The sequence below is a fragment of the Cinclus cinclus genome, chromosome 1 (assembly GCF_963662255.1).
Source record: "Cinclus cinclus chromosome 1, bCinCin1.1, whole genome shotgun sequence".
Taxonomy (NCBI): Eukaryota; Metazoa; Chordata; class Aves; order Passeriformes; family Cinclidae; genus Cinclus; species Cinclus cinclus.
The window spans coordinates 120,543,724-120,570,136 of record NC_085046.1 but is presented as its reverse complement, the minus strand read 5'-3'; the positions used below and the strand labels follow the sequence as shown (position 1 = coordinate 120,570,136).

At 39.8% G+C, this 26,413-nt stretch overlaps 2 protein-coding genes across 7 annotated transcripts; one reads left to right on the top strand and one right to left on the bottom strand.

Moving 5' to 3' along the window:
- Positions 1–8,729: 8,729 nt before the first annotated feature.
- Positions 8,730–11,837, bottom strand: TMEM70 (transmembrane protein 70). The gene is made up of 3 exons (XM_062502437.1): positions 11,551–11,837; positions 10,398–10,509; positions 8,730–9,336 (listed from the first exon to the last, which is right to left on the bottom strand). Exons 1-3 carry the CDS (start codon positions 11,692–11,694, stop codon positions 8,879–8,881), a joined length of 714 nt encoding a protein of 237 aa, XP_062358421.1. The 5' UTR covers positions 11,695–11,837; the 3' UTR covers positions 8,730–8,878.
- A 228-nt stretch (positions 11,838–12,065) lies between these two features.
- ELOC (elongin C) lies at positions 12,066–24,972 on the top strand. Of its 6 annotated transcripts, none has more exons than XM_062489680.1 (4): positions 12,066–12,086; positions 20,450–20,510; positions 21,937–22,080; positions 24,535–24,972. In XM_062489680.1, exons 2-4 carry the CDS (start codon positions 20,507–20,509, stop codon positions 24,723–24,725), a joined length of 339 nt encoding a protein of 112 aa, XP_062345664.1. In that variant the 5' UTR covers positions 12,066–12,086; positions 20,450–20,506; the 3' UTR covers positions 24,726–24,972. The 6 variants fall into 6 exon arrangements, with proteins under 6 accessions (XP_062345664.1, XP_062345626.1, XP_062345635.1 ...); XM_062489642.1 differs by lacking the exon at positions 12,066–12,086 and adding an exon at positions 13,204–13,304; XM_062489651.1 differs by lacking the exon at positions 12,066–12,086 and adding an exon at positions 13,541–13,739.
- Positions 24,973–26,413: the final 1,441 nt, after the last annotated feature.

Here is a 26,413-nt window from a genome sequence, read left to right as displayed (position 1 = left end):
TTGAGAACAAAGTCAAAAATCAATAAAATTACAACTGATAATTCCCATATGTGATCCCCTGAGTCTCTCTGTCACCTTCTCCCAGACTGTTCTCCACAGTCTATGCTGAAGAAGCAGCACTGCATGGTTTGCCCAGAGCACAGAGACACGCACAGGCCTGGAGCCAGGGGCACACCAAGCATGAGTCAATTACTGGCAAAGGCTGTCCAGTTTTGACTGGCATGTTTCTGTAAGGACACAAAATCTCTGTCACAACTGAAGGTAGCTTGCAACCTGATTTCATCCTGAGATGCTGAAAACACGTCAGGTCACAGATCTTGAGACTTAAGTTTGAAACACCGAAACAAAATTAAAGCACTGGTATTAAATTAGATTTGGTATTAGATGCATGCCATTATTTCTGTCTGTTAGTGAATTACACAAAGAATAACATATTTGCCTGTGTTGGCTGTACCAATCCTGTGGACTAAACAGGATCAGCTCTCACTGCATAAACCCAGCAGCACTAACCAGCCAGTCCCAGCTAGTCCCAACTACAGGAACAGATCAAATTAAGCCTAATAACTCATTCAAGAGAGCACAAACTCCTAAAACAGACAGGAAACACAACCAGATTTCTTTTCTCACTATTATAAAATATGGAAATCTACTGAATTTAATGGAAGAATGACAGAAATTAAGCAAATAATTTTCTCACGTTACCTTCTTGGTTGGTGTATATGTCTGCTGACTTCTCTGAGATCAGAAACTGCATTTATTTTTTTAGAAAAGGAAGCTATACATAAAATAGACAGGTATTTGAGTTTGTTTCCTGCTAAGCAGGAAACTCAATAAAAATTACAACAAATAATAACTTAATCAATTGTTCTGACTCTCCATTCCTCCTCACAATGCTTAAAAGTTTTTATTCTCACAAATTATGTGCATAACAGGGAGATAAAATAATATTTTACATATTATAAAGGTAAAGTAGCAAAATATTAAGAAATTGTTTTACTGAAGTCTGAACATGTAACACAAACAATAACTTAGGAATAATGATGTGCACAAAACCGTGACTGATTGTGCTCAGAGATGGGGGTAGTTCCTAGATTAATTAAGGAAGGTGAAAATTGAATTAAAGGTGCCTGAAAGTATCAACTATGAGCTACAAAAATGAGCTACTACATGTAATAATTTGAAAAAAAAATACATAAAAATTTGAAAATTTATTGCAACTAGAGAATTCTCTTCAGTATTTCCAAGTCTTTCTATAGACCACAAGAAGAGTCCCACTGGCCCGACAGAGTTCAAAATTTTAAGAATTTTTCAGTATTTGTCTTTTAAGTGGGAATTCAAAATTACTAACTTTCCTAGCAGGTCTCAAGGAGACCACACACACATCACACACAGATTTTTGCTGTTGTTACACGGGATGCTATAAAACAAACTCTTTGTGATCATAGCAATAACACAGTTCTGTTTCAAGACAGACAAATTTTGCTGAAAAATAGCAAGAGATGCAGCAAAATTGAAATAAATCAGGAAGGTTGTAATAGTTGGAAAAAAGAAATGGAGTAGTGAGACAGTCACAAAGAAGCAATGAAGCAGCTACTAAAGAAGAGCTACCTTTTGCACATACAGCCAAAAACATATTCCTTTCAACAAAGCCACAGCCTGTGGTGTGAAGTTTAATCCTTGAGAGGCCAAGCCAGGCTCTCTGCTGATTCTTCTGTCAGTCCAATAGGTTTAGCACAAGTCCCAGGTCAGTCTGAAGCGTGCAGGTGGCACTGACCGTACCCCACTGACCACAAGATTTCCCAGCTGAACACGCGTCCCTCTGTGGCCAGACTTGGTCTGGCATTGCTGCCCAGTGCCTTGGGTGGCTGATGCACTCATGGGCAGACTGGAAATAGCACTGCAGATTAAAAAGATTTTACATAAAGCCCTCTTAATATAAACGAAGACAAACTCTATGCTGAATTGACTTTCTAGACCTGGTTAAAGCATAGGTGGTTTTTTCAAGATACTCCCTGCAGAAAAGTTATAGATGAGGAATGAGTCCCCCCTGGTGGCTCAGACAGACAGACACACGCAGAAACCTGCTCCTTCCTTATTGCATTATTGCACAAGTCAAGACTATTTCAATGCTTTAAAAAGTCAGCATAAGAAAGTTCAATTTAAGAGGATCTGGCTGGCTAAATGGGAAAACAGGAACAATAAGTACTACTGGTATCACAGCTAAAATATCCTTTATGACCATGATTATAAAGCCTACAACCTTGACCACTGTGTTTGGCCAAATTTTCATTAAATCAAAATAACCTACATTATTTTTAAATATTTTCAGCAAATTCATTTTTAGATGCTTGTGGCTTTTCATGCCAACAGCAATGCTATTCATAGAAGTGACCTCTTGTGATGATCACTAAAGTCCCAAACTAGTGCACTGGTGGTGTGAAGAGTCTGTTCTGTTCAAGTCACTATGAGGATCACTGCAGAAAACTTCATTCTGTATGTACTTAAATTTTACTAAATCCTCTTTCTTTACTGTAACCTTTTTCTTACATATTCCAATCCAGGAGGAAGGTGAAAAGGAAAGAGAAGTGGAAGGAGCTACACAATAATGTTACTTCACTGAGGTTTTGTCAGTGAAATAATTCATTTATTTCAAAATCCTTTGGAAGTATATTCAGCAGGAACCAGCTCTCATATCCAATTAACACTGCATAAAGTCTAAAGAATTTAAAACTTAATACCTACAACTTTTAATTTCTTTATATCTGAGATGCTGAGAATAGAAGTTTATTCCAAGTTTCCTCACTGATTTGTGGTTAAAGTTCTTAAAATAATTCGTGATATTTTTATCTTCTCTCTCAATGCATCCAAAAAAGTGCTTAACTTACTTGTGATTGCTTTTCAAAATAATCACTTTGTATTTGGATTGTTGGCTGCAGATGCATATGTTGACCAGATAAGCACTTATAAGTCACTAAAATTTCCCTAAGGAAAGATTTGTAATATACATGATCATAATATCCCATCACAGAAAAATAAATAAAAATACACCAGTATAGCAGGAGAAAGCACTGCATTTCAAAGTGTTAGTCAGACAGAATTAATGATTATGTCCTAGCCTTTGGCATGTAACAAAATTTCACTTTAATGGAAAACTCTTTTTAAAATGTTAACCACATTTACTACATAAAGAGGCAATAATAATTTTCTTTGCAGGACCATTTGTGAGTTCTTGAAGTAGATAGTTTTGCACTTGGAAGCACATGTTTATTCCTTCTGATTCTGGGTTTAGGTTGATGCTGAAGGGACTATGACATAAAGGGGTTCTATATAAGGCATAAGACTGCATTCACATTCAACTTCAACACAAAGACATTCAACTATCAGCAAGAATAGAAAACTGTAGTCCCTTCTCAAATCCCCTCACCCTATTTTTGACAATATTTATAGTAGAAAGTCATGGCCAGGGATGCAATAGAGAGGTAGAGGACTCATTTCCTCTACAGGCAACAAAGTGCTTGAGAGTGCCATGGGAGTCCAAACCAAGAGCAGCGCACTGGCACATATCCAGTGGTGAGCTGGTACCATTTGAGTAAGAAACCAAAGAGTTTTTGTAATACAGAAAAAGTGCTGTGCACTACTCTGAATATGTTTGGTTAAATGCTGTATGAACTTTGGCTTAGTGGTTTGATTTGAATATATCACATTAAACCACTGGAGACTATTAAAATGTACCAGGTGGTATGGTTTTCCTGTGCAATCAATTATGTTGGAAATAACTCCCTGCCTCTTGCCAGTAGCCTTATGGTTTATTCTTTGCAAGCCAAGTTGAGGACTAAAACTTACAGTTGTACTCTAAAGTATTAATTAAGCTATTAAAATTTTGAAACAGAAGAGAGGGCAGAGAATGAAGGGATAAGAAAGGGATGTGTCCTACCTGAGGCTCACAGTAAGCACATCACAGCCACACTGTTCACCCTGGAATCCTAGAAAGGGAGACAGCTGGACGTGTTGCGGCTGTTTGCTCTTGTTCTCTGTTATTCCCTGCTTAAAATAGCGGCTTGCTGAGGTCTGTGTAGCTCTGGGATAATCTTATTATAGTGGATCCAACTCATAGCTAAGCACACTTGTGCCATTTCTCATGCAGGCTGCAGCAGGCTATGGTGTGCACGGGGGGATGAAAAAATCCATGGTATGAGGCATGAAGAAATTTGTGGTATGGCCACAGAACTCCAGAGCAACCAAATTACAGAAGTTTACCAAGTTTCCACCTATTAAGTTATACAGAGCAGTTATAATAAGTCACGTCTGTTCTTTATTTTTACAGCATAAAGAGATTTTCTTGAAATTTCCATCACCTAAATTAAGCCCTCATGGCACCATGCAAAAATTTACAGATTTTTTTCATCTTTGCCAATGTGATGACTTTGGTTTCTAATAAAGCGAGCTCCAGTCAAATTTGTTACCTTCTAATTCTACAGAGTGTGGCTAAAGATGTGAAGTACCTCAGAGCTTTGAAGATTTCTCTTTGAAGTATCAAAAAGGGATAATTTTCTCATCAAAATTTTTTACATTTGCAAGAAAAGGATGAGGTTGTGGGATAATTTAATTTTAAAAATAACTTTAAAGAATTATAAGGAACTTTGTATTTCATAATTAAGAACAGATAGGAACTAATGAATAGTAATGTGGACAAAGCCAAAAACTTGAGAAAGGGAGAGGGTCACTAGCAAGAAAGTAGCATGAAGTCAAAGACAAAATAAAAATTTGCACATATCCTGACTGTTCTTCAAAGGGAAAAGAAAAAAAAACAGTCATCCATCACCTTTCGTGGAAGATTTTAAGGCTAGAAGGGGATAGGTAGAATGTGTACTGAAGGAAGCTTCAGTAACTGCATACACAATCACAGAATTAACTAGGTTGGAAAAGACCTCTGAAATCACAGAGTCCAACCTATGGCCAAACACCACTGTGTCACAATGAGACCAGGGCACTGAGTGCCACATCCAGTCTTTACTTGAACACCTCCAGGGACAGTGACTCTACCACTTCCCTGGGCAGCCTGTTGCAATGTCTTATCACCTTTTTATCTATGAAGAAATTCCACCTGATGTCCAACCTGAACCTCCCCTGGCACAGCTCTCATCCTGTCACTGGCTGCCTGGGAGATCAGTGACCCCCATCTGGCTACAACCTCCTCTCAGATAAGGACCTCCCGAGCCTTTCTCCAGCCTAAACAATCCCAGCTCCCTCAGCTGCTCCTCACAGGACTTACCCTCTAGACCCTTTACCATCTTCATTGCTCTTCTCTGGATGCACTCCAGCACCTCAATGTCCTCCCTGAATTAAGGGGCCCAGAACTGAACACAGTACATGAGGTGTGGCCTCACCAGTGCTGAGTAAAGGGGGGCAATCACTGCCCTGGTCCTGCTGGCCACACTATTGCTGATACATATTGATATATCCCTGCTCTTCATAGCAGATTGAGTGAAACTGAGACCAAGGTAAGATGTGTCCAGCTGCTATGGACAAGTGATTGGTTGGTCCTGAAAAGACCACTGAAGCAGTTAGCCTTCACTGTAGGCATTGCCTTGCAAATAAGACAGTTTGTAAATCACTTATTTCAGAAAACTGGGCTCCTACATCAGTATTACAAGCACATTCTCTAGAACTCATAAATAGTTTATTCCATATTGTGTACAAGTTACCTACACCCAAAAAAATATTAACAACTTCCAGGGATGAAAATGTTAGCAGGTAGTAATACTTCTGCACTTAGTACTGGTTTTCACCAAGTGTATGAAACTGAAGAAAAATATACTAGAAAATAGTAGTTCACATAATTAATAGGGTTGTTAAACAGACATGGAGCTAACGGACTTTGGGAATTACCTAGTGGTAATTTGCTTATTACAAATACAGTAGTCACACCACAGTTGATTCTCTTGCAGGATTTGTTAGTAGCAAGAGGGCCTGTTCTGATTTATGCACACTTTCTACCATAGAAGGACATCAAGCATTTCAGAGCTTACCACCTGGAAATGCACACAAAGCACTACAAAGTATCTTAATAAGGAGAGACAGTTCAGAACTCAGAGCAAAGAAGAAACACAGCTTGAAGTCTTTGGATTACAATTCTCTTCCTTCATTTTGATTCTAATGTGAATAACTGCTCTCAACAATTCCAGGGATCTAAACTAGTCACATATGTGTAAGTATACTCAAATCCCATGTTAATTTTTGGGCCCCTCACTACACAAAGGACATTGAGGTGTTGAGCGTGTCCAGCAAAAAGCAGTGAAGCTGGTGAATGATATGGAGTACAAGTCTTATGAGGAACAGCTTGGGAAACTGGGATTTTTCAATCTGGAGAACAGGGAGGCTCAGGGGTGATCTTATCATTCTCTACAACCTGAAAGCAGGTTGTAGAAAGGGTGTGGGGGGGAGGAGGGGGGGAAATCTGTCTCTTCTTCCAAGTAACAAGCAATAGAACAAGAGGAAACAGCCTCAAGTTGTACCAGGGGATGTTTAGCCTATATTAGGAAAGCTTTCTGCACTGAAAGAGCTGCCAAGCATTAGCACAGGCTTCCCTGGGGAAGTGGTTGAATCGCCATGCCAGAAGGTATTTAAAAGATACATAAATGTGGGACTTAAGGACATGGTTTAGTGATGGACTTGGAAGTGCTGGGTTAATGGCTGGAATCAGTGATCTTGGTCTTTTCCAGCCTAAATGGTCCTACAATTCCAAGTACACAATCTAAGTGTAGCAGCAAACAAAGCAGAAGCAGGTAGAATATTGAGTATCTTCAGTAAGTCTGATCTTCTCTTTTCCTAATGTAAAAGTACTATCCTATTATTCTCAAGTTGCACATTGGAAGTACTGAATATTTTTTCTGAGACTGCATCTCAGCCAGAATCATCACCGATCTGCTGATGGGATTCTGGATTCTTTAATATAATTTTTCATCATCTGTGTGTCAGAAAGCCACCTACTAGCTTCACTTGCTTTTCACTATGAGAACATGAGCAGAAAAGATTTATCTTGCACAGACAGAAACTTAGCTACTGGCATGGAGACACTTTACTCTTGCTGCTTAATTCTGAATTGGCTAAATCTCAAATTTAGAAATGAAAACTTTTTGCAGTCAGATGAGGATTTTCATATTGCCTATGGAGCACACAAATATAATTTTGGGGCCTTTCCTTTACCTTCTCCAGCAAACTCTAGTTCCTGTTCTCTCCGTATTTGTCATTGGAAGATCAAGTCAACTTCATTGTTCAATGCAAGCACCAAAAGAAGTGAGTGAATGCTAAGACAGAGAAAGATTACTTTTAACTAGGTGTAAAACATCATTTCAGTGAGGACAAGTAGTACAATCCAGTGATCAGAATTGCTTTTTCAATATAATTTGAACCTCACATGTTCAATATAATTTTATGAAAAATTTATTTATATATTATTGCTACCTATGGAATGATACTGACTTAATGAGACTCTATCAGGCTTTTAAAATTATAGTTCTGCCAACACAAAAAAACTGCTGCAAAAATATTGGGATGGGACGATTTGCTTTTGAATTACTAAAGAAGTACATTGTGGGCAATCAGAAAAGCAACATTCAAAATCCCAGTGTAATATCATCTGTGGAATCATCTTACAAAAGAAAATTTAAATAATAGTATTGGAAGGCATTTAGAGTTTTAAATACAGCTTTTTAACTACAAGTTAGGAAACAGCTTGAAAGTTAGCTATAACTTTTTATTTGCAGGATCAGGATGACTAGTAGCAAGCCATCAGATTTTCTTATAACAAAGGGCACCGCTAACACTAAAGGATTAATTTTAATGTCTCAAAATATTTAGGCCCTTCATTCTTTGAAAACAAAGAATGTTAGTACCTGTTAGTTTATGTGCCTTGGGCTAAAAAATTTAAATCCAATTCCTACACACTCAAGGGAGAAGAACCTGTCTGGTACCACAAAAAGACCAGATCCCCTTTTTAGTTAAGTGAAAGGTGGCTTTCTTCACAGTGCTAAAATTCAAGGTGTGTTCTTTAAAGGCACAATTGCTTCCCCACCATACATAAAATGCTGACAGACTAGCTGCTAGAATTTTCTTTGTCGATTCAAACACAGCACCTCTTGTCAGTGGGATGCTCACAGAGCAAATCTTATGCCACAGTGCTTTCTTGTGCCCAAGAAGAGGGGCTTCTTGCTGCTTGTCTTTGGGGACAGGGTTGCTCAGAGTGGGACTTTAGTGTAAGAAACCCAAGAGTAGCTTTGAGTAGCTAGAACTTACTCCTCTATATATACACAGCCATTCTCCCCATGTTCACTCCTTGGGGAGAAGGCTGTAGCAGGAATTCATAAGCATACCCGCCTGCTTTTTAGAGACTCCTCCTGGCTACCGATGGTCTCACGAAGGGAAAGCCATGTTCACTCCCTTTATAACATCACCAGCAGTGACAAAAAGCCCAATATTTTTAGATTAAGCACAAGAAATATTTAAGGCTTAACATCTTAACTATGTACTTGATAGGTAATGAGTGTTGATGATTTGTCTATCATGAATGGCTTCTTTTGACACAGAGATGGTGAGACAGCTCATGCATTTTCTGGAGAGCTAACAACAAAAATCAAACCAAGAATAAACAAGCAAAAGACAGGGCTAAGCAACTCGACTTTTTAGTGTATTTTATGTTATTAACTCTAAAGAATTCCTCACAGTTTGTAGTATATTTTTTAAAGTCTCTTTTTATACATTCCAAAATGCATACAGAAAACTCCAGCTGCCTGATACTTAAGCAAGTGTAATAGATTTTTACATTCTTTCACGTATATAGTACTGCATTATGCACAATGATACTGACATTATCTTCAAATTATTTCCTTTCATCAGTTTCCTTTACCTCCTCTAAATCCTCCAATTTAAAAAATGAGGATTTGTCATAGCCCATGAGATGGTTATAATCCTGAGGGTTTGGGAAAAGTGTAGGATTAACGAGCATTGATTTCGTTTTCGCATAAAATGTTGTAAACATTTTGGTGATGTCTGGAATCTTTACATCTTTCTGGTGGAAAACAGTCACTTTTTCTGCCAAGATGGCATTGTAGGTAATGGCTGTATAGGTGTCCACTTCATCTTTATAATAGAGTCGGATAACATAACCTTTTGTAAGGATATGTAAAGTAACTGGAGTTACAAATGTAAAAACTCCTATCAGCCCATAAAATGCAGCTTGGACAAGCAAACTTTCCATTCCAATGCCACTTTTGAGCATGATGTAGGGCATCATGAACAGGTTGAATATGCTGGTGGAGTAAGAGAAAAACTTCACGCCTACATAAAAGAAAGAAAATGAAAGGTTAACACTTATGAGCAAAATTTTCTCAAAATAACATCTATTTTTTTCTATCACATAACACTGCCATTACTTGAACTGATGAAGTTACTGAAAAACCCCTTCCCCCTTTTTTAAGCTCATGGAGAAATCATTGAAAGCTGAACCCCTTCTCATTGCCACTGTTTTGATTTGTTTGTAGCTTCATGCTGGGTGTATCAAAGCTTGCTCTGTTTCTGTGATGCACTCAGCTATTAGCTGTTATGCACACATATGAAGTTTTTACTTCACAGGCAGAAAAACTGATTTCTAATGAGACTTGACTCCATTCATGGACACATGTAAAGTGCTCATCTAAGAGATGGAAGACAGGGAATTTCTCTCTTCATCAACAACTAATGTTGACTTTCTTGACAAAGAAGCCAGCTTGGCCACAATGCATAAACCCTGGTAAATACTCCCCACCCATTTTGCATGTGGCTTGAAAGACAGTAGCCAGTGCTGTAGACGACCCACAGTCCTTAAGTCACCCTGAAAACCAGGAGCTCAAGATCCTGTGACAAATAAATATGTTAGGAAACATTTCAAAGATGCATATCAGAAAACACCCAATGGCTTTGCTCTTCACTAGGTCTTTGTTACATTAACTGGCCAAAGAAAGATCTGAGAAGTCTCATTACAGATGGAGCACTTCATCAGAATACCTGCCTGCATGGGAAGCATTTCAGGAACCAGCACACAGAATGTGAACAGCAGTTATAGCTCATCTTTGCTGCTTACTGGGTTGGGTAAGTCACCCCAAGGGCTGCAAGGGAAGCCAAAGAAGGCTGAGGGGTTACAGAGATGGACGGAGCTCCCTGCACAGCCAAGCAGAGAAGCAGAAACCAAACACCACCACTTCCACCTTTTTTATTTGCTTGTTCTGATGTACATATGATCCAGATTTTGGCAAACTTGGAAAGGAGAACACTCACTTTTAATGTTCCATTTTAAAGTTACCAAATACTGTTAAAACTACAACAACAAAAAAAGACAATATAAGCCACTTCAAGTCACATACCCAACACTGCCTTTGCCAAATTTCCTTTATAAACTAATCTTCCATGTTCTGGGTGATCATGAGGGGAGGATGTGCTGAGGCTGCGAACAGCCACTCCTTGAAAAGATGTAACCTGAAAGATGAAACCAGTACAGGGCTAAGGAACAACAGTACTATACCTCGTCTCTACCTATCCACCCATATACACATACACACATATATGTAGTGTATACACTCACACCAAGTTTCTCCTTGCCCTGAACCCACCCCCAGCATTTCAGACTAGGGATTAAAGTTAGGTTACACCCCAAAGCATGCCAAAAACTCCACCTAACATGCTGCCTGTTTTAATAAACTTCCATGTAAATATCCCAAATAAGCATTAAATATTTGCAACTCCATTATGGATAATTGAGGCAGCAATTATTTACACACAGCTTTGCAGGGAGACATTTAAGGCATCCATCTCTGTCTGATCATAGAATAACAGAATGGCCTGGGTTGCACTGGGCCTTAAAGATCATCCAGTTTCAACAGTCCTGTTGAGGGTAGGGACACCTTCCACCATACCAGCTTGCTACAAGCTCCATCCAGGCCAACCTTAAGCAGCTTGAGGGTTGGGGTATCCACAGCTTCCCTGGGCAACCTATTCCAATGTCTCATCACCTTCACAGAAAAGATCTGTTTTTCCTAGAATCTTAGATTAGCTAAATAGCTTCCTTTAGATACAGCTAAACCTACTCTCAATTTTAATCCATTCCCCATTGTCCTGGCACTTCATGCCTTTGTAAAAAGTCCCTTTCCCCCACACGACTTTCTTATAGGCCCCTTTCGGGTACTGGAAGGCCACAATTAGGTCATTACAAAGCCTTCTCTTCTCCAGGCTGAACAAACTCAGTTCCTCCAATCTTTTATCATAGGAGAGGTGCTATATGCCTCCATTCATTTTGCTAGCCTCCTCTGGACTCACTCCAGCAGGTCGATAGAGGCGCCAGAGCTGGACAAAGCACTCCAGGTGGGGTCTCACCTGACCCCAACAGATGAGGTACCTCGTTTTCCTCCTCAAAATCCCCTAAGGGCAAAACGGCGACTCCCAGGGCCGCAGCCCTTTCCCCGGGGAGCGGGAACGCTCCTCCCTCTCCCGCACACAGTCCCCACAGCCCCTACACAGAACCTGCTGGGGCCTCGCGGCGGCAGCGGCCAAAGCGGCCCGGTGGCGGCAGGCGGGGTGCGCGGCGCCCCGCAGCCATGAGGAGGCGGAGGCGGAGGCGCGGCGGCAGGCGGCGGGGGCGGCCCGGAGCAGCAGCAGCGGCAGCATGGCGGGGCCGGGGCCGCGGCCGCACCGGGGACACGGCGGGCGGTGCCACACCGACAGTCCCCGCCGCGCCGCCGCCGCGCCGCGCTTTGGTTCCGCCCGCAGGAAGGCTCCGGCCGGCTCCGCGGCGCCCCCGTCGGCATCTCCCGGACACGGCTCAGCCGCAGAATCCCGGAATCCATTGGGCTGGAAAACACCTCTGAGGCCATCGAGTCCAACATGTGTCTCTAGACCGTGGCGTTAACTCTGTTAGAGATGAGAAACAAAGTCTCGATATTTAGCAAAATTTAGATTGCTTTATTTTGATATAGACGGAGCAAACAGCGCTGGGGAATGTGAGGGGTCACGGCCCACTCCCCACTCCCTCGAACCTTGGTTTGCAGCTCCTTTTTATGGTATGGTTTTACTTGTAGTAATCAGTAATTGTTTTTTTTGTTTGTTTTGTTTTGTTTTGTTTTGTTTTGTTTTTTTGTTGTTGTCATAATTCTGCCAGGTAAGCAGTGGTGGTCAAAAAAATCCGTGGGATCGCTTGTGTGAAATCTCTGGACAATTTTTGTCAAGTAACCATCTCATTTTGGTAGATAAAGAACAGCAGAAGTGGGAAGTCTGGTCTTAGCAGATAGGTTGCAATTGATTACACAAAGGCAGGAAATCTGATTTTGCAAAATCTTTCAGGCTGTGGGAAAGCCTCGTTTTGCAAACTGGTATTGAATACAATTTACTAAAAAAACCCCCACAATATTCATAACGGGTATTTAAACAGAATGATTTAATCACATATATTTTTCTCTATCTAATGTCTATGCTTCATTTCAGACCTAAGTATTCGGGTTTACACAAACCCCAATACTTTTATGATTAACACAAATCGATCAATTATCACAACTGCCGCATCCAGTCATGCCTTAAACAGCCCCCCAGAGACAGTGACTCCACCACCTCTCTGGGTAGTCCATTCCAATGTCTAATGCTCTGTCCGTGAAGAAATTCCTCCTGATGTCCAGCCTGAACCTCCCCTGGCACAGCTTGAGTCAATCGCCTGGTGTCCTCTCGACAGCTACCTGGGAGAAGAGGCCGATCCCACCTTTTAATCTTCTTTCAAATAGTTGTAGAATCACGAGGTTTTCACTGAGCCTTCTCTTCTCCAGGCTAAATCACCCCAGTTCCTCAGGAGCTCCTCATAAAACTCGTGCGCCAGAACCTTTACCCAGTTTCATTTCCCTCTTGACAAGCCTCCAGCACCTCGATGTCATTACTGAGAGGCCAGAACTGAACAGAGGACTCGAGGTGCGGCCTCATCAGTGCTGAGCACATCACTGCCCTGTTCCTGCTGGCCACACTATTCTGCATACAAGCCAGGATGTCACTGGCCTTGCTGGCCAGACGGGAAAACGCTCCTTACGCTCAGCCGCTGTCGGCCGACAGCCCCGAACCCTGACACGACAGGCCTGCAGATGGCCCCGGGAACTACGCGGTCCAGCATGCACCGTTCCGGGCGCACGGGCAGGGCGCGGGGAAGCAGGAAGCGGCCCTTGACCCGGGCGGAAGCGCTCGGAGGCAGCTGGGCCGACAGCGCGGCCCTGCGAGCGGGGCGGAGGGAGCGGCGCCCACGGGTGAGGGGCGGCCGCGGGAGCGAGACCCCGCCGGGGCCGCGAGGGACACCCCGGGGGCGGGGCGCCCGGTCGGCTGGGGAGTGGGGAGCCCCCGCAGCCGGCCCCGCGAAGGGCAGCGGGGGAGGCGGGGGCAAAGCAGGGGCGGAGGAGCCGGAGCGGCGCCCGGGGCCGTCGGGGAACGCGGGGCGCGGTGCCAGGCCGGGGTTTTCCCGCTGAGGTGATGGTGAAAGGCGCGTGTCTCTCCCAGAATGCTCTCTTTGGAATGCCGGCGCTGCCGGAAAAGGGGCTCTCTGGAGCAGTCCTGGGTTTGAGCGTCGCTCCCAAACTCCTGCCATAAGCGAGGTTCAGCTTTTTCCTACGCCAGGCCGTAGAGAGAGGGAAAAAGTTTAAGGCCGAAAGAATTTAGGATGTGCTCCCAGGGGCTGTTTTGCCAAGGTGAGAAGTGCTGGTTAAAGTGGTTTGGATGTAATGGTCGGCGGATATAAGAGAAGCAAAGAAACGGGTGATACCCCTACCTATGTAGCAGCAGAAATGAGCTTCTGAGTGCCATGTGTTCCTCAGTGGGAGGTTCTGCTTTAGTACAAGGTAACCTGAGCATTGGTAAGTTACTGAGGGCTACACGTTTGTGTACGAAATGGTGATGGTGCTGCTGGCAGTTTGCTTTGACAGCCGATTTGGTCTTCCACCAGTTAACTTTCGTTAAATATTTTAAATATGTTTGGTACTGTGGATTAAGTTAAGCTTTGCGTTTTGAGGACACCTAGTCGCAGGCCATTTGTTTACTTGTCTTTGATGGCTTTTGGAAGCAAACCAGAAAAACATAGATAAACAGGCATGTGACAGATCTTTTGGGTAAGAACCACTTTGCACACTTATTTCTGAGCAATCCCCTACATATTCCCAATCTTCTCTTGCCATTATAAGGGACCAGGTAATTGTTGGGGGAGAGATAATGTTCAGTTAGCTGAAGAGTCACTTTGAAGGGGAATAAGTCTTAATTAGTTTTCCTGTAGTACATTGGCTACATCTCTGCACAGGTGGCACACAACTTACGCTTGAGATCAGCCTTTTAATGAGCTTAAGTTATATCAGTAATATGTTTACATCTGTAAAATTTTTGCTAACGTTTTCACTGGGAGCTTTAAGGTAATTTTTAAAAACTTCTAGCACTTCAGCATTTAATTTTTTTTTCATTGTTGTGGCAGAGAAAAGCCATTTGAGATTTTCCTTCTTTTTTTCTGTACCAGAGTAGGTGATGAACAGAGTTAGATAGTTTCACGTAGTCTTAATGTGAAGAATTTGAATATTGTTAATTGTTTTAATGTTGTTGCAGAGAGACAAATGAGTATCAAGGATACTCAGCTTCACGTGTTTTACTGTGTTTTTACAGTTCTTGTGTGTGTTACAATAATTCCTTAAGTTATGTCATGAAAGTATGGGGTTTGTCAGATTATTCTAAGGTATTTTGATGGATTTTGACAAGTCTCTTAGCAGCTAGAAAGGTTCAGGGTTTAGTTAGCTTCATTGTGGGGTAGTTTGCATAACAGCAGTTTTTGGTGAATGCCTACAACAAAAGGGCAGAACTCCATGCCCTGTAAAATTTTGCAGTATGCCATTAGCCTCTTTTCCCCAGTGTCAAGGGCTGTACAGTACAGCTCAGAAGTAGTCTTTGGAAAAAAAACAGTAACATTCCCTTGCCCGTATTTTTGAGGTTTTTTTTTTTTTCTTGAAGCTTTCCAGGGAAATTACTGAAAAGGAAAGTTTCCTTAGACAGGAAAAGTAATCTTAGATAAGATCTTTGGTACTCTGTACATTTTATCCTACCACATCTCCTGTTTATCTCAACTAGCATTCACTTGTAGTTTGCCTTCCTGTCATATTCCGGTGTGTGTCCCAGAAAATTTGAATTTTAGAGCCTGAGAGTACTGGAGTAGTGAATCAGCCAATTTGGAAATCATGCTGTACCAGTTTCTCCTCATGTTTTTTCTAAATATGCTTCGATCCCTTAATTATTATTAACTTAATTATTTTTGATGTATACTTAGTGATGAATATTAAACTGAAGAGAGGTGGTTTTAAACAAGTTATTACACAGGATAGGATAGAATTTAGAATTGAACAGTACAAGGCTGCGGTTGTAACACACAGCAGCCTTTTGTAATTGATGAACTCTTACCGATACGTAAATGACATAAAAAAATGTCACATTTGGCTTTTAAAGAAACACAGAAATTGGTGAAGGCAAATTTGCCACATGTTTTCCAGAAATGGACAGTGTAGGATACAAATGGTAGCAGCTGAAGCATTGTGCGTGTGTCATGCAGCTAATGAGTTGGAAGCCATTTGAATTTCCTTAAACCAGAAGCTGAGTTTTAAAAGGATTTTCCTTTGGGATCGAAGAATCTGAATGCTTGAAATGTTTGCATAGATTCAGTGTTCTTGTGCTAATGAGAACAAAGCAGTGAGGTTCTGGAATGAGCAGTGGTCCAGTGTGTTCAGCTACATTAGTGTGTATCCTTCAAGTCTATTCCACTCATTGACATACAAGGCATACAGAGAAATGCTGTTCTGGAAATTCTGGCAAACTTGGGAGATGAGCATGCAGCTTTGGTTGTGAGCATGCTTCTGTTTCGTTCTTGCATTTGATGCTCAAGAGAAGCAGGAAGGCAATCAAACTTACCACACCATCCTGTTTCTTCTTAGAGGCGTAAGAAGATATTGAAGTGGGGAAACAAGAGCCTCCTGTGGCTTAATTGCCGTGGTTTAGAGATTTGTGATATTTTGCAATGTTGTACCTTGTAGGTGTGAATATTCTGGCAGCTTGTGGCAATTTTCAGCTCTCTAATATCTAATGACAATTCTGTTTTCTGCATCAGGAAGTCCTTTATAGACGGTTGGAAAGTTTCTGTGCCAAATAGCTGGGTTTAGTTGTATTGTACTCTCCCTCTGATTAAAAAGTGGCATATCCCTTTTATGTAAACTTTCTCTCAAGAAATGCAAGGTTTTTTTTGGTTTGTTGTTTTGGGTTTTTTTTAAGGAGGCAAAGCCGGAGAACAGTACTACCTAATATATGTGCTTTTTTGAGATCAAGTCAGGGAGCTGAGCTACCTTATAGTAAGGCCACATAAGCTTCTTGAAGGGCAAATGGAATTGTGAATGCACTTCAACATAAATTAATGGTTCTTTGCAGGAGTCTGAAATAGTCAAGTCAAAAATATACGAAATGTACACATTAACAAAACTTGGGTTGTTCTGATCCTGACTGCTGCATTGGTGTAGTCTTGGTGAAGTCAAACAGGGCAACGATAAAATGTGGAAAAATAATTAAAATATAGGTAGTTACCAGGCATGTTCAGAAATCTGTCTCTTTGTTCCTATTGTCTTGTCTTTTATGCTGCTTTCATTATACAGAAGGAAAATATAGTAATATGTTTTGTAATAAGCATTACACTGGGAACACACTGAGAGACAATAATTTCTTGGAAGACAACATACATGGTTGCTTGACTCTCCTTGACCTATTATTTAAAAGCTAAGGCCAGGCCATTGTCAATTACAAAAAAGGTGCAGAAAATGCTCTTTTTGTTCTCACTAGATGCACAAGTGAGAATTTGTGAGATATGTTTCTATATTATTTTGATTTATTTTCTGTGTGCATTTTTTTCTGGCTTTGAAAATGTTCTGATCTTCATACAATGTCATGACCGACTGAACTTTTCTTCATCCAGAAGAGGAACCATTATTGTTTCTTTTAGGTTTTTCAGAGTTCCTGAGTTTCTTGTTTTTCTTTTCTCCTCATTTGTTGCATTATCTCTCTGATTTTTCTGGACTCTCTACTGTTGACTGTTTTGTCAGGAGTAAATCTATACTGCTGATGGTATTCACGTTTTTTTTTTTTTATGACACATCATTGCATCAGAATGGAAACCAAGTGAAACTCAGTGCATTTCCTGCTAAGATGTCAAACGTATCATATATTGGAACATATTATGTGTTTTTCTTAAAAACAGGCTGGCTTATCTGCATCTTTTGCTTTTGGCAATAGAATATTTGGGGTTTTCCATATTCAGAACCAAACTTGGACTCTGGAATAGCACTATATATATATATTTTGTTTGTTTGTTTGTTTGTTTATGATCATTAGTAGAACTTAAACTGAGGTATTACATTGGCATAGTTTTCCCCGTGGTGTTCATCCTTTTAATGAATTTTTATATTTATCTTCATTCCAGTTTTGCTAAGCTGAATAAGGAAGATTATTTTTTCTTTTATAAACAGACTTTTGTCATGTCAGTAGGCTCTCTGTAGTTCCTGTAATTCAAACTTTATTTTCTTGAAAAAAGGAATTCAAAATTTGTGTGGTATTCCAGGCAACTTGTTGCTCCTGTGCAACGTTGCTCATATTGCCTGTCTTAATTGAAAAAGAATCCTCAATGTGCATTTGCATCTTTGTCCCTCACCCTCTTCTTTTTCTTCTGCCCCCACAGAGCTGCTATCAGTTTATAGTTCACCACAGAATGATTATAGCAACAAATAACAAGCCCTGACAACATGAAAGAAGATTGTATTGGTGCCTTCATGCAGGAGTCTTGATTTCACATGACTTAATTTCATGTGGTTTCTCATACACTGTTTTTCAAGACTGGTCACTTGTCTGTGTTACATTTTGTCCTGCTTTTGTTGCAATGCTTTCCACTTCTGTCTCATCCAAATCTGCTATTCTTTTCTGTCAGCATTGTTTAAAAAAAAAATCAGTATTTTTTTTGGAGTAACTAGTAGTTCTTTTCTAGTCTAGTTGTTCTATGTTTGCAACGCCATACTGTATTCTTGTAGTCTTGTAGAAAGGTTCTTTCTAATTTTAAGATCACCTCTCATCATATTTATTTAACCCCAGATGATATACAGAGCCCAGATTGCATCTTGAGTTTCCTTTTTCCCAAAGAAAATTACTGATTAAATTTTTAAATACTTCTTTTAAATACTTCAGCGTGCCCTAAAACTACAAAGGCTTATTGCATTTTTATCCTGCTTTACTGTTTGGTACAATTGAATTCAGACCATTGAATCTGATAATTTTCTTCTTTTCTTCGTTATTTCCTCTCTAATCATATGATAGCACATTTGATTATTAAAATGCTCTTTGTGTATTTTTGTGACATCTAATGTTTTTTGTATAGACTTTTTCAGTTCTCCATTTTCAGTCTTTCAATGTATTAGCTTCCTCAAGTTATGCTTTTGCCTTTCAAGGTCTTAACATATCTGCACTCCCACTAAGTAGCCTTTATTCCTGTGTTTAGTGGCATTATTTGTATTGCAAACCAAGGCACATTTTTATCATCACCAGCACTTCCAAGGAATGATATAATTTCTGTGGGGCTTTTTTTTTTCCTTTCCCCCCCCCCAAGTATTATTTATAAATCATAGTTGGTTTCATTACTCTTTTGTAATGTAGCAAATGGTTTTGTGGCTAGAAAAAGAGGTAGTGCAAGTGATCGTCTTCTGCAAAGTTAGAAGTAATAATGTGAGGTATTTCATCACTTCCTGAGCAACAGATACTCTCCAATAAGATGACTGATTTCAATTTACAAAAACTGTTGAAAGAGGGTGAAAGATCCCATCAGTTTTGGGCCCCAACTGTCCCAGCACCCAGATGTAGTTTCCTTAGATGAGTTCCTGGAATTACTGAACATGATGAAGGCATTTAACACTCCATGCTAGGGAATCTATTATAACATACACAGATTAACACTCAAACAACGTTTTTCAATGTGCTTTATGTTCAGGAACTTTTCACCTGCAAGAATACAAGTTAAGGTGTTCCTTATACTAGTGGTAAGGAAAATATTTTTTAGAGATAGTTCTGTAAAGTCAGGATGTTTTCAAAGGAAGCAGCAATGTAAATGGAGGATTATTTTTGCTCATTTCTCTTAAGACAACTAAAAAGTAAAGACAGATGGAATAAACCAGCATCAAAGTGCTGTGCAGAATTGATCAGCAATAGCAAAGAGGTGTCTGTAGTACTTCTTCCAAATCATGCAGCTTCCTCAGCTTGCTTATATTTTTTTGCTAAACTTTTACCAGAAACATAGGAGGGAGCAAATGGCAGGTGTGGTCTCTGCTCTGTTGTCTTTACTGCCCTCAACCCTGAATATCAACTGAGGCACCACCTAGAATCACTGGTGCTATTTTCCTGCATCTGCAGACACACAGCAGTATCATTGATCTGTACTGAGTTAATGTTTGCAGTGTGGCTGTTGATACGAAAGGCATTTTAGGACAGCAGGTGACTGGGTAGAATTTGTCTTCCAAAGTTTTCTTTTAGACAGTAGAGATGCAGTTTAAAATGAATAAATATGAAGGTTGTATCTGAACATACCAAATTTGTTTTGCAAATAAGTAGTTCCATTTCTCTACCTCTTTAATTTCCTTTCCATGGGGAAATACACATGCAGCAATCTGGATATCAGTAGATAAGCTATGGAAGCTCCTGCTGAACTATACCTACATTATATGTCTGAAGTAGATTATCTAGGTGATATTGGTGGTGATATTGGGAACTGTCAATCTTCTGTGAAGGAGAGGTTGAAGGCCAGGTATTTAGTGCATACTGATTAGACTGATCCCTGAGCCTTCTCTTCTCTGGCCTAAACAGCCCCAGTTCTCTCAGCCTGTCCTTGTATTACAAGTGCTTTGTGATCCTCTGCAGGACTCACTTTAGTCTGTCCTACTGAACCCAGCGCTCCAGATGTGTCCAGCAGTGCCTAGTGGAGGGGCAGGATCACCTGCCTCAACCTTCTGGCAGTGCTCTTTAAGTAAAGTTCAAGGTGCTGTCGGCCATCTTTGCTGCAAGAGCACGCTGCTGGCTCGTGTTCAACTTTGTTCACCAGGTCTATTTGTGCAAACCTGCCTTCCAGCAGGTCACCTTCCAGACAGCACTGGGGGTGCAAAGGTTGAGGGTTTGCATTTCCTCTGGATGGACTTCATAGGTTTCCTGTTTTCAAAACACACTGCTCATCACCACTGCATGTTGTTTATCATCATACTCTTTTTGGAAGAGTGTTTATGGTAACATAAAGGCTAATAAGTAAAGGGGAATTTAAAAATTGTACTGCTGACTCAAAATACTGCCCCTTGTGTTTTTTCAGACGCTCCTATTGCAAAATCTGCAGTTGAAGATAAACAAATTTTTTTATTAGAAGAGAATGGGTAAGTTCACAGTCTTAGAATGTCTCTTGTTTTCAAGCATTTTCTCTCTCACATCAGTAGAGGAGGTGGATTCTAAGACTTTAAATGTTGATCTTGTCACTTTTTCTTGTAACCTCAAACTTCCTACAAATGTTTTGTAGGAGAATTTTCTCAAGTGACTGTTCAGTTACAGGAAGACTTGTTCAGAGTGTATCTATACTAACAAAAATTTCACTAGCTTAACATGCATAGTCCTGAAAATGTACATGCTAAAATAGGAATGCCTCTAGGCTTTTATAGCACTAAACATTTATATAGTGGCCAAGAAAATTTCTCTGTGTACTTTTAAAAGTAGTTCTTTGCTTGTTTCTTAACTAAAGTCAGCCTGTTGAATTCTGGCTCAGAGATCATAATAGTGACGGATTTCTGATAAATTACATTGTGTGCGATATGACTACATTTCTGAAACTGTTGTTTCTGCCTCAACAAATGACTGGTTAATGAAACAGGGTTGGATAGATTGGGGTTTTTCTATACTTTCTGTGACTGTATTATAGCATGTTTGGCACTGGCAGTACTTTATTAAAATTGGCAATAGCTACATAATAATTCAATTTTAACTTCAAATTCACAAAGTAACTTGATTGGGGGAATGTTTTATTTGCTCTACTAGCAACAATAATTCAACTTTTAAAAGTAGCACTGTCAGGATACAATAAAAGAAGGCACAGAAAGGTAAGGGGGATAAAGCCTTCAGGCGAAACAAAGTAGAGAGCGGGTATTCACTGAAACAGGAGAGAGAAGGGAGAAAGAAAAAGCACGGTTAAACTGCTGTGGGGAGAATTTTGCAATCTCCCTGGGTTTAGTGCTCTGGCACTTCCATACTTTCTGCCAAAGGCCATGGGTATGCACTGATGCTGTATGGTTCTGGGTTTGGTTGGGCAGTCAGGGAGGATGATTCTTATTTCATGTCATCTCTTCAGTGCAGGAATATTGACTGGTTTTGTTCTTAGCAGTGCTTCAGAAAGCATTTTTTTCCTCACAGTCTATATTTCTCAGTATCAGATATGTGTTTAGTTAACTTTTAGCAAGTATTAGTATGATAAACATGATTGTAGATGTAACGGAAGGAAGCAATAGCAGGTTCAATTGACTTGAGAATGTCTAAAGGAAAACTTCATTCCTATGTAGATTTTAAAAATCATATCAGAATTTGATGATGGAGGGATGTTAAAGTTTCAAGTTTTGCAAAGTTACTTACTTTAAAGCAGATTGCTGGTTACTTTAGAAAAGTAATCTTCAGATATGCAAAACGCTTCTGTCTCATTTCTTGTTGTATTGGGTTCTTCAGTCTGCAAATATAGTAATAGAAAAACTTAAACTTGCAGTTTTAGTATTTTGAATCGGTATATTGTGTTCTGAAACCATTATATTTTTTCCAATACAGATGGAGAAGAGAAAACATACGGTGGGTGTGAGGGCCCAGATGCTATGTATGTGAAGTTAATATCCTCTGATGGCCATGAGTTCATTGTAAAAAGAGAGCATGCATTAACATCAGGAACAATAAAAGCTATGTTGAGTGGACCAGGTAGGTACAGAAGACTTAGTACCTTTACCTTCTTTGTTTTCACTTTTGGACAGTTTGAATATTTATTGTGCAGTAAGTAAAAGTTTGAAAAATATGTAACTTCTCCATATCCTGCCTAGTTCCTGTTTCCAGCAGAATAGTCCATCTCTGTTGGGGCACTGTTCTAACAGACTTAAAATTGGACTCTGCCTTTTGAGTATTTAGGGATTTTACACTGTCTTACATTGCTGTTAGTTTCCTATGGTATGAGAACTTGAGGGTATTATATGAAACATGGAGCTGCCAAGTTCAACACAAACGAGCGAGAGCTGGTAATTCTTTGGTAGTTCCATGGTGGAACTTCTGGTATTGGAGTTAATTTTCTTTATAGCAGGTCACAGGGTTCTGTGCTTTAGATTTGTGACTAAAACAGAGTAAATAATATGTCTGTTTTAGCTGTTGCTGTAAGGTGTTCGCACACTGTTCAGGGTTCCTCTGTTTCTCACTTTTTCCCCATTCAATAACCAGACAAGAGGGTGTGCAAGAGGCTGGGAGAGAACACAACCAGACACATGACCTGAACTACTGAAGGAGATATTACATTCCTTGTGTCTTGCTCCAAACTAGATAAGGGAGAGGTGTAAAAAAGGGAAGTGAGCCATCTTTTGCTTGAGAACTGGCTTGTCATCAGTCTGCCCATGGGAGGTGGTGATTACCATTACATGACTTGTTTCGTTTCCTTTCTGTTCTTTTAACCTACAAGTTTTCTTGTTTTTACTGTTCCTTTCCTCTTCCCTTGTCCACCCACAGCAGGAGCAAATGAGCAAGCAGCTGTTTGGTGCTTTGCTGCCTACTGGGGTTAAGGCCACATATGGACAACATCCTATGGCAAGGAGTTCCTGAGCTTAATGAAAGTTAGCTTAACATTGAGGTGAGGGTAGATAAATTTACAGGAGGAAAGGACCTCACATGTTACTGAGTATATGAGAACTATATCTGGTTTAAGATGTGCCTGAGCTAATTTCTAAAGACTAAAAGGGTGGGGGAGAGAACAGGGAGAAGTTAACACAAGTGCTTTCTCCCTTCTGTGTCCTCATCCTGTGCTTTTACCTTTGGCCACTTGAGTGGTTGAACAGTAGGCTTCATGGAACTTGGAGCTGAATATGGCCATTATGTTCTCTTTTAGATTCTGGTGAGGGGGATTACTGGAGAGATCTGTTGGTTTAATTTATATTTTTTATTACTTATTAATACTTGGGCAGGCTGAGCAATTAAAATTCTCAGTGTTATTTTAATGGTTGCATTTGAAAATATGTAGTAAGTGTTTTGTGTTTATGTCAGCCTCCCAGACATCTAAGAGGAAGAATAGTTACCAGCCCTGCTCTGAATTCATTCAGGGTAAAGGAAGAAAGGCAAATTAGCCTGCTTAGACGGCTAGAAACTGACTCTGTAAAGGACTCAGCAGTCAAGAATATTTTGTATAAATACTAGCAAGATAAATGGGTCACAAGGAAAAGTACTATTGCTGTCTGGTTCAGTAGGTCATAGTTTCACTAATACGTAAGTCTTTTGTTTCAGTGCTGTGACTTGGCCAATATGCTAACATTTCTTCTTTTGCTTCCAACTGTTCCTGTAATAAAATTGAAGCCAGACTGGTTCAGTGCAAGCAGATATTTCTACACAAATCTGTGTAGTCATTAGTAAATAGCTCGGCTTTGTAGCTAGAAGGAGATGCCCACAAAAACAGTGGGAACTAAACATTGCTAGTCTCCCATAAACGGGAAGTTAATGTTAGTATTCTTTTCATTGTCTTTCAGTTTAATGATTTGAAAGTCCAAAGATGTGAGGAGAAGAGAGACAAAAATAATAGAAATGCTGTGGGACTAATCATAGGATCCTAACTTTTGCATCAACCAGGTTTCATGGTTATAAGCACTATAGAAAGCAAATTTCAAATGTGTTTTGAGATTAACTTAATGCAACTTCAAGGTTTCAACCCTCTTGTCAAATCTCCCTGAAACTGAGGAATTCAAAACTACTGGGTCATAGAAGAGACTACTGATATACACAGATATGTGTGCATATGCAGATATGAAACATCTAGAAACCTTTTCTTTTCCTTGGACAAGACAGCCAGAAATTTGGATTGATGCCTCACAGAGCTTAGTATACAGCTAAGTACCTATCAGCTGTATTGGAAGTGAACGTAAAGTGCTGGTGTAGTTGTTCAGAATAATGCTGATAGGCTTCAGCCTAAATAAACATTTCATAATGCTGGGTATCTTAATATTCTTGAGGGCTCTGAATGTGGCACATCCTGCTTTAGAATGAAGAATCTAATACCCTGGAAGATGAGACTTAGGCAGTCTATTTAGAATGCATTGTATTAATATAGTAGGTTGTTTTATTTTGCAGTGAATTGGGATTTTGACTTCTGGTTTAGTGTTGTTTTATGTTGTTTTTTTCTTTCTACAGGTCAGTTTGCAGAAAATGAGACAAATGAGGTCAATTTTAGAGAGATCCCATCCCATGTCCTATCCAAAGTATGCATGTATTTCACCTACAAGGTCCGCTATACTAACAGCTCTACGGAGATTCCTGAATTCCCAATTGCACCTGAAATTGCACTGGAACTTCTGATGGCTGCAAACTTCTTAGATTGTTAAATAAAATAAATTATAATAAAAAATGTAAAACCTTTTTCAGTATTTAATACATGTAGTTCAGTTAGAAACTTTTTTCAGATAGCATGTTGCGTGTGTGCTGTTGAGAACTGTAAAGTTCACTGCAGAGGCTATTGCCTTCAGTTCTTTTGCATATAGCAATCATTCAGTTGGAGTTTGTTTTGCTGCTTACACAAATAAGGACCTTTTCACAAACTGAGTCAAATAAACAAATACGCCAATTAGTAGATGGCTATGCCTTATCCTTTAGGTGTGGTAGAACTTTGTTTTAATATAATGACCGTAGCAAATACTGGAGTTTAGTCTAATATTCTCTAAAAGATAATTATAGTTCATTTGAGTAGCTGTTTAGGGTTTCTAGCTTTCTCTTGTTTTTAAAGTTTCTAAACATCTGAACTTAATCTCCTTTGTAAGATAGCTGTCCTGTAGCATAGTTACACTAACTAGATTAGAAGTGCCCTCTTTGTATACTGTCAGTGATATTCCATTTAGGTTGAAAGTGGAGTATGTAGGAGAATGCTTAAGGCTTTTAATTTAAGTCACAGTAGAGACATGTGCAAAGGTGTGCTTGATAACATTTTGCTTCTATAACCTCAATCTACCCCATTAGTAATTTCAAATATTCCAGTTACTTGTCTGTAGAGTAAGACTGATCCTACGGACAGTGACTTTTAAGGAGGAAAATTACTGTTAAAATCTGTGTATATTATCTTCTATATAACATATATGGTTTTTCTTAATATGCTGTCACTTGACCTGATAAGGATTTTATATGGCTTCAGTTATGGTTTGTTTTCATTGTTCTGATTGCTTATGTAAAGTCTATATTTAATCTCTAGAGTAGTTGTCATTTAAATTTTGTAACACAGCAACTGAAAAGACAGAAGTTGTCCAGCCTTTTACCTCTTCCTCAGCCTCTCCCTTGTATCCATAGTAAAAGACCCTGAAATGTGGAGGTCTTTTATATTTGAAGGAAAGGACATTAAGCAGATGTTTTAGGAGCTGTTTTATAAATTTCATAGGTACTTCCAGTGTTTTTACAAATGTTTTAGGGGGAAAGGATTGGCAAGCCACTGACATAATACAAGAGTGGAACACATTATCTCTTGGTAGATCCTGCTGGCAGTTGCCTGTAATATCAGTTCTTTGTTCAAAACAAGTTTCCATAAAGAAAACAAACAACTTGAGACAAGAAGTTGCTTTTTGTTGAGCTGGAGCCTGAAGAACCCATCTGCTAAAATCATCTGTAAATGACAACAAAAGTAATGCATCATGAGAAATTATGCAAGAACAATGTAATTAGCATTTCCATCAGCTGCCACTGCTTCAGCTTTGTTTTGATCAAGAAGTGATTGTGGTCTATCATGGAAAAATCCCACCAATTGATGGTGGAACCTCTTTCTTGATGTTTTAACTCACAGCTAATTTAGAGGAATGAAACTGTCCTCTAGACCTGTTTGTCAACTTAAATACGACTTGGAAGATATTTTCCTGGATGAAAACTAGTAACTTAGATAGACTATGCAGTCTGCCCATGGAGGAGGTCAGTTCTGACTAGTGAAATTTTATTCTGGGCTTAAACAATGCTGACGTTTGTCAGTGTGTTGGTAGATTAGCTGACATTTATTCACATCGCATACTTTGGCACAATTTAATGTGTTTAATGTGGG

What these genes read in the sequence shown, in the direction of transcription:
- TMEM70 (XM_062502437.1), bottom strand. Translation starts at nt 11,694, where the DNA reads ATGCTGCCGCTGCTGCTGCTCCGGGCCGCCCCCGCCGCCTGCCGCCGC. An exon ending in CCGCCGCGAGGCCCCAGCAG is followed by an intron (nt 10,510 to 11,550) that starts GTTCTGTGTAGG and finishes TTCATCTTTCAG; the next exon opens with GTTACATCTTTTCAAGGAGT. An exon ending in TTTGGCAAAGGCAGTGTTGG is followed by an intron (nt 9,337 to 10,397) that starts GTATGTGACTTG and finishes TCTTTTATGTAG; the next exon opens with GCGTGAAGTTTTTCTCTTAC.
- ELOC (XM_062489680.1), top strand. An exon ending in AGCTATGTTGAGTGGACCAG is followed by an intron (nt 22,081 to 24,534) that starts GTAGGTACAGAA and finishes TTCTTTCTACAG; the next exon opens with GTCAGTTTGCAGAAAATGAG.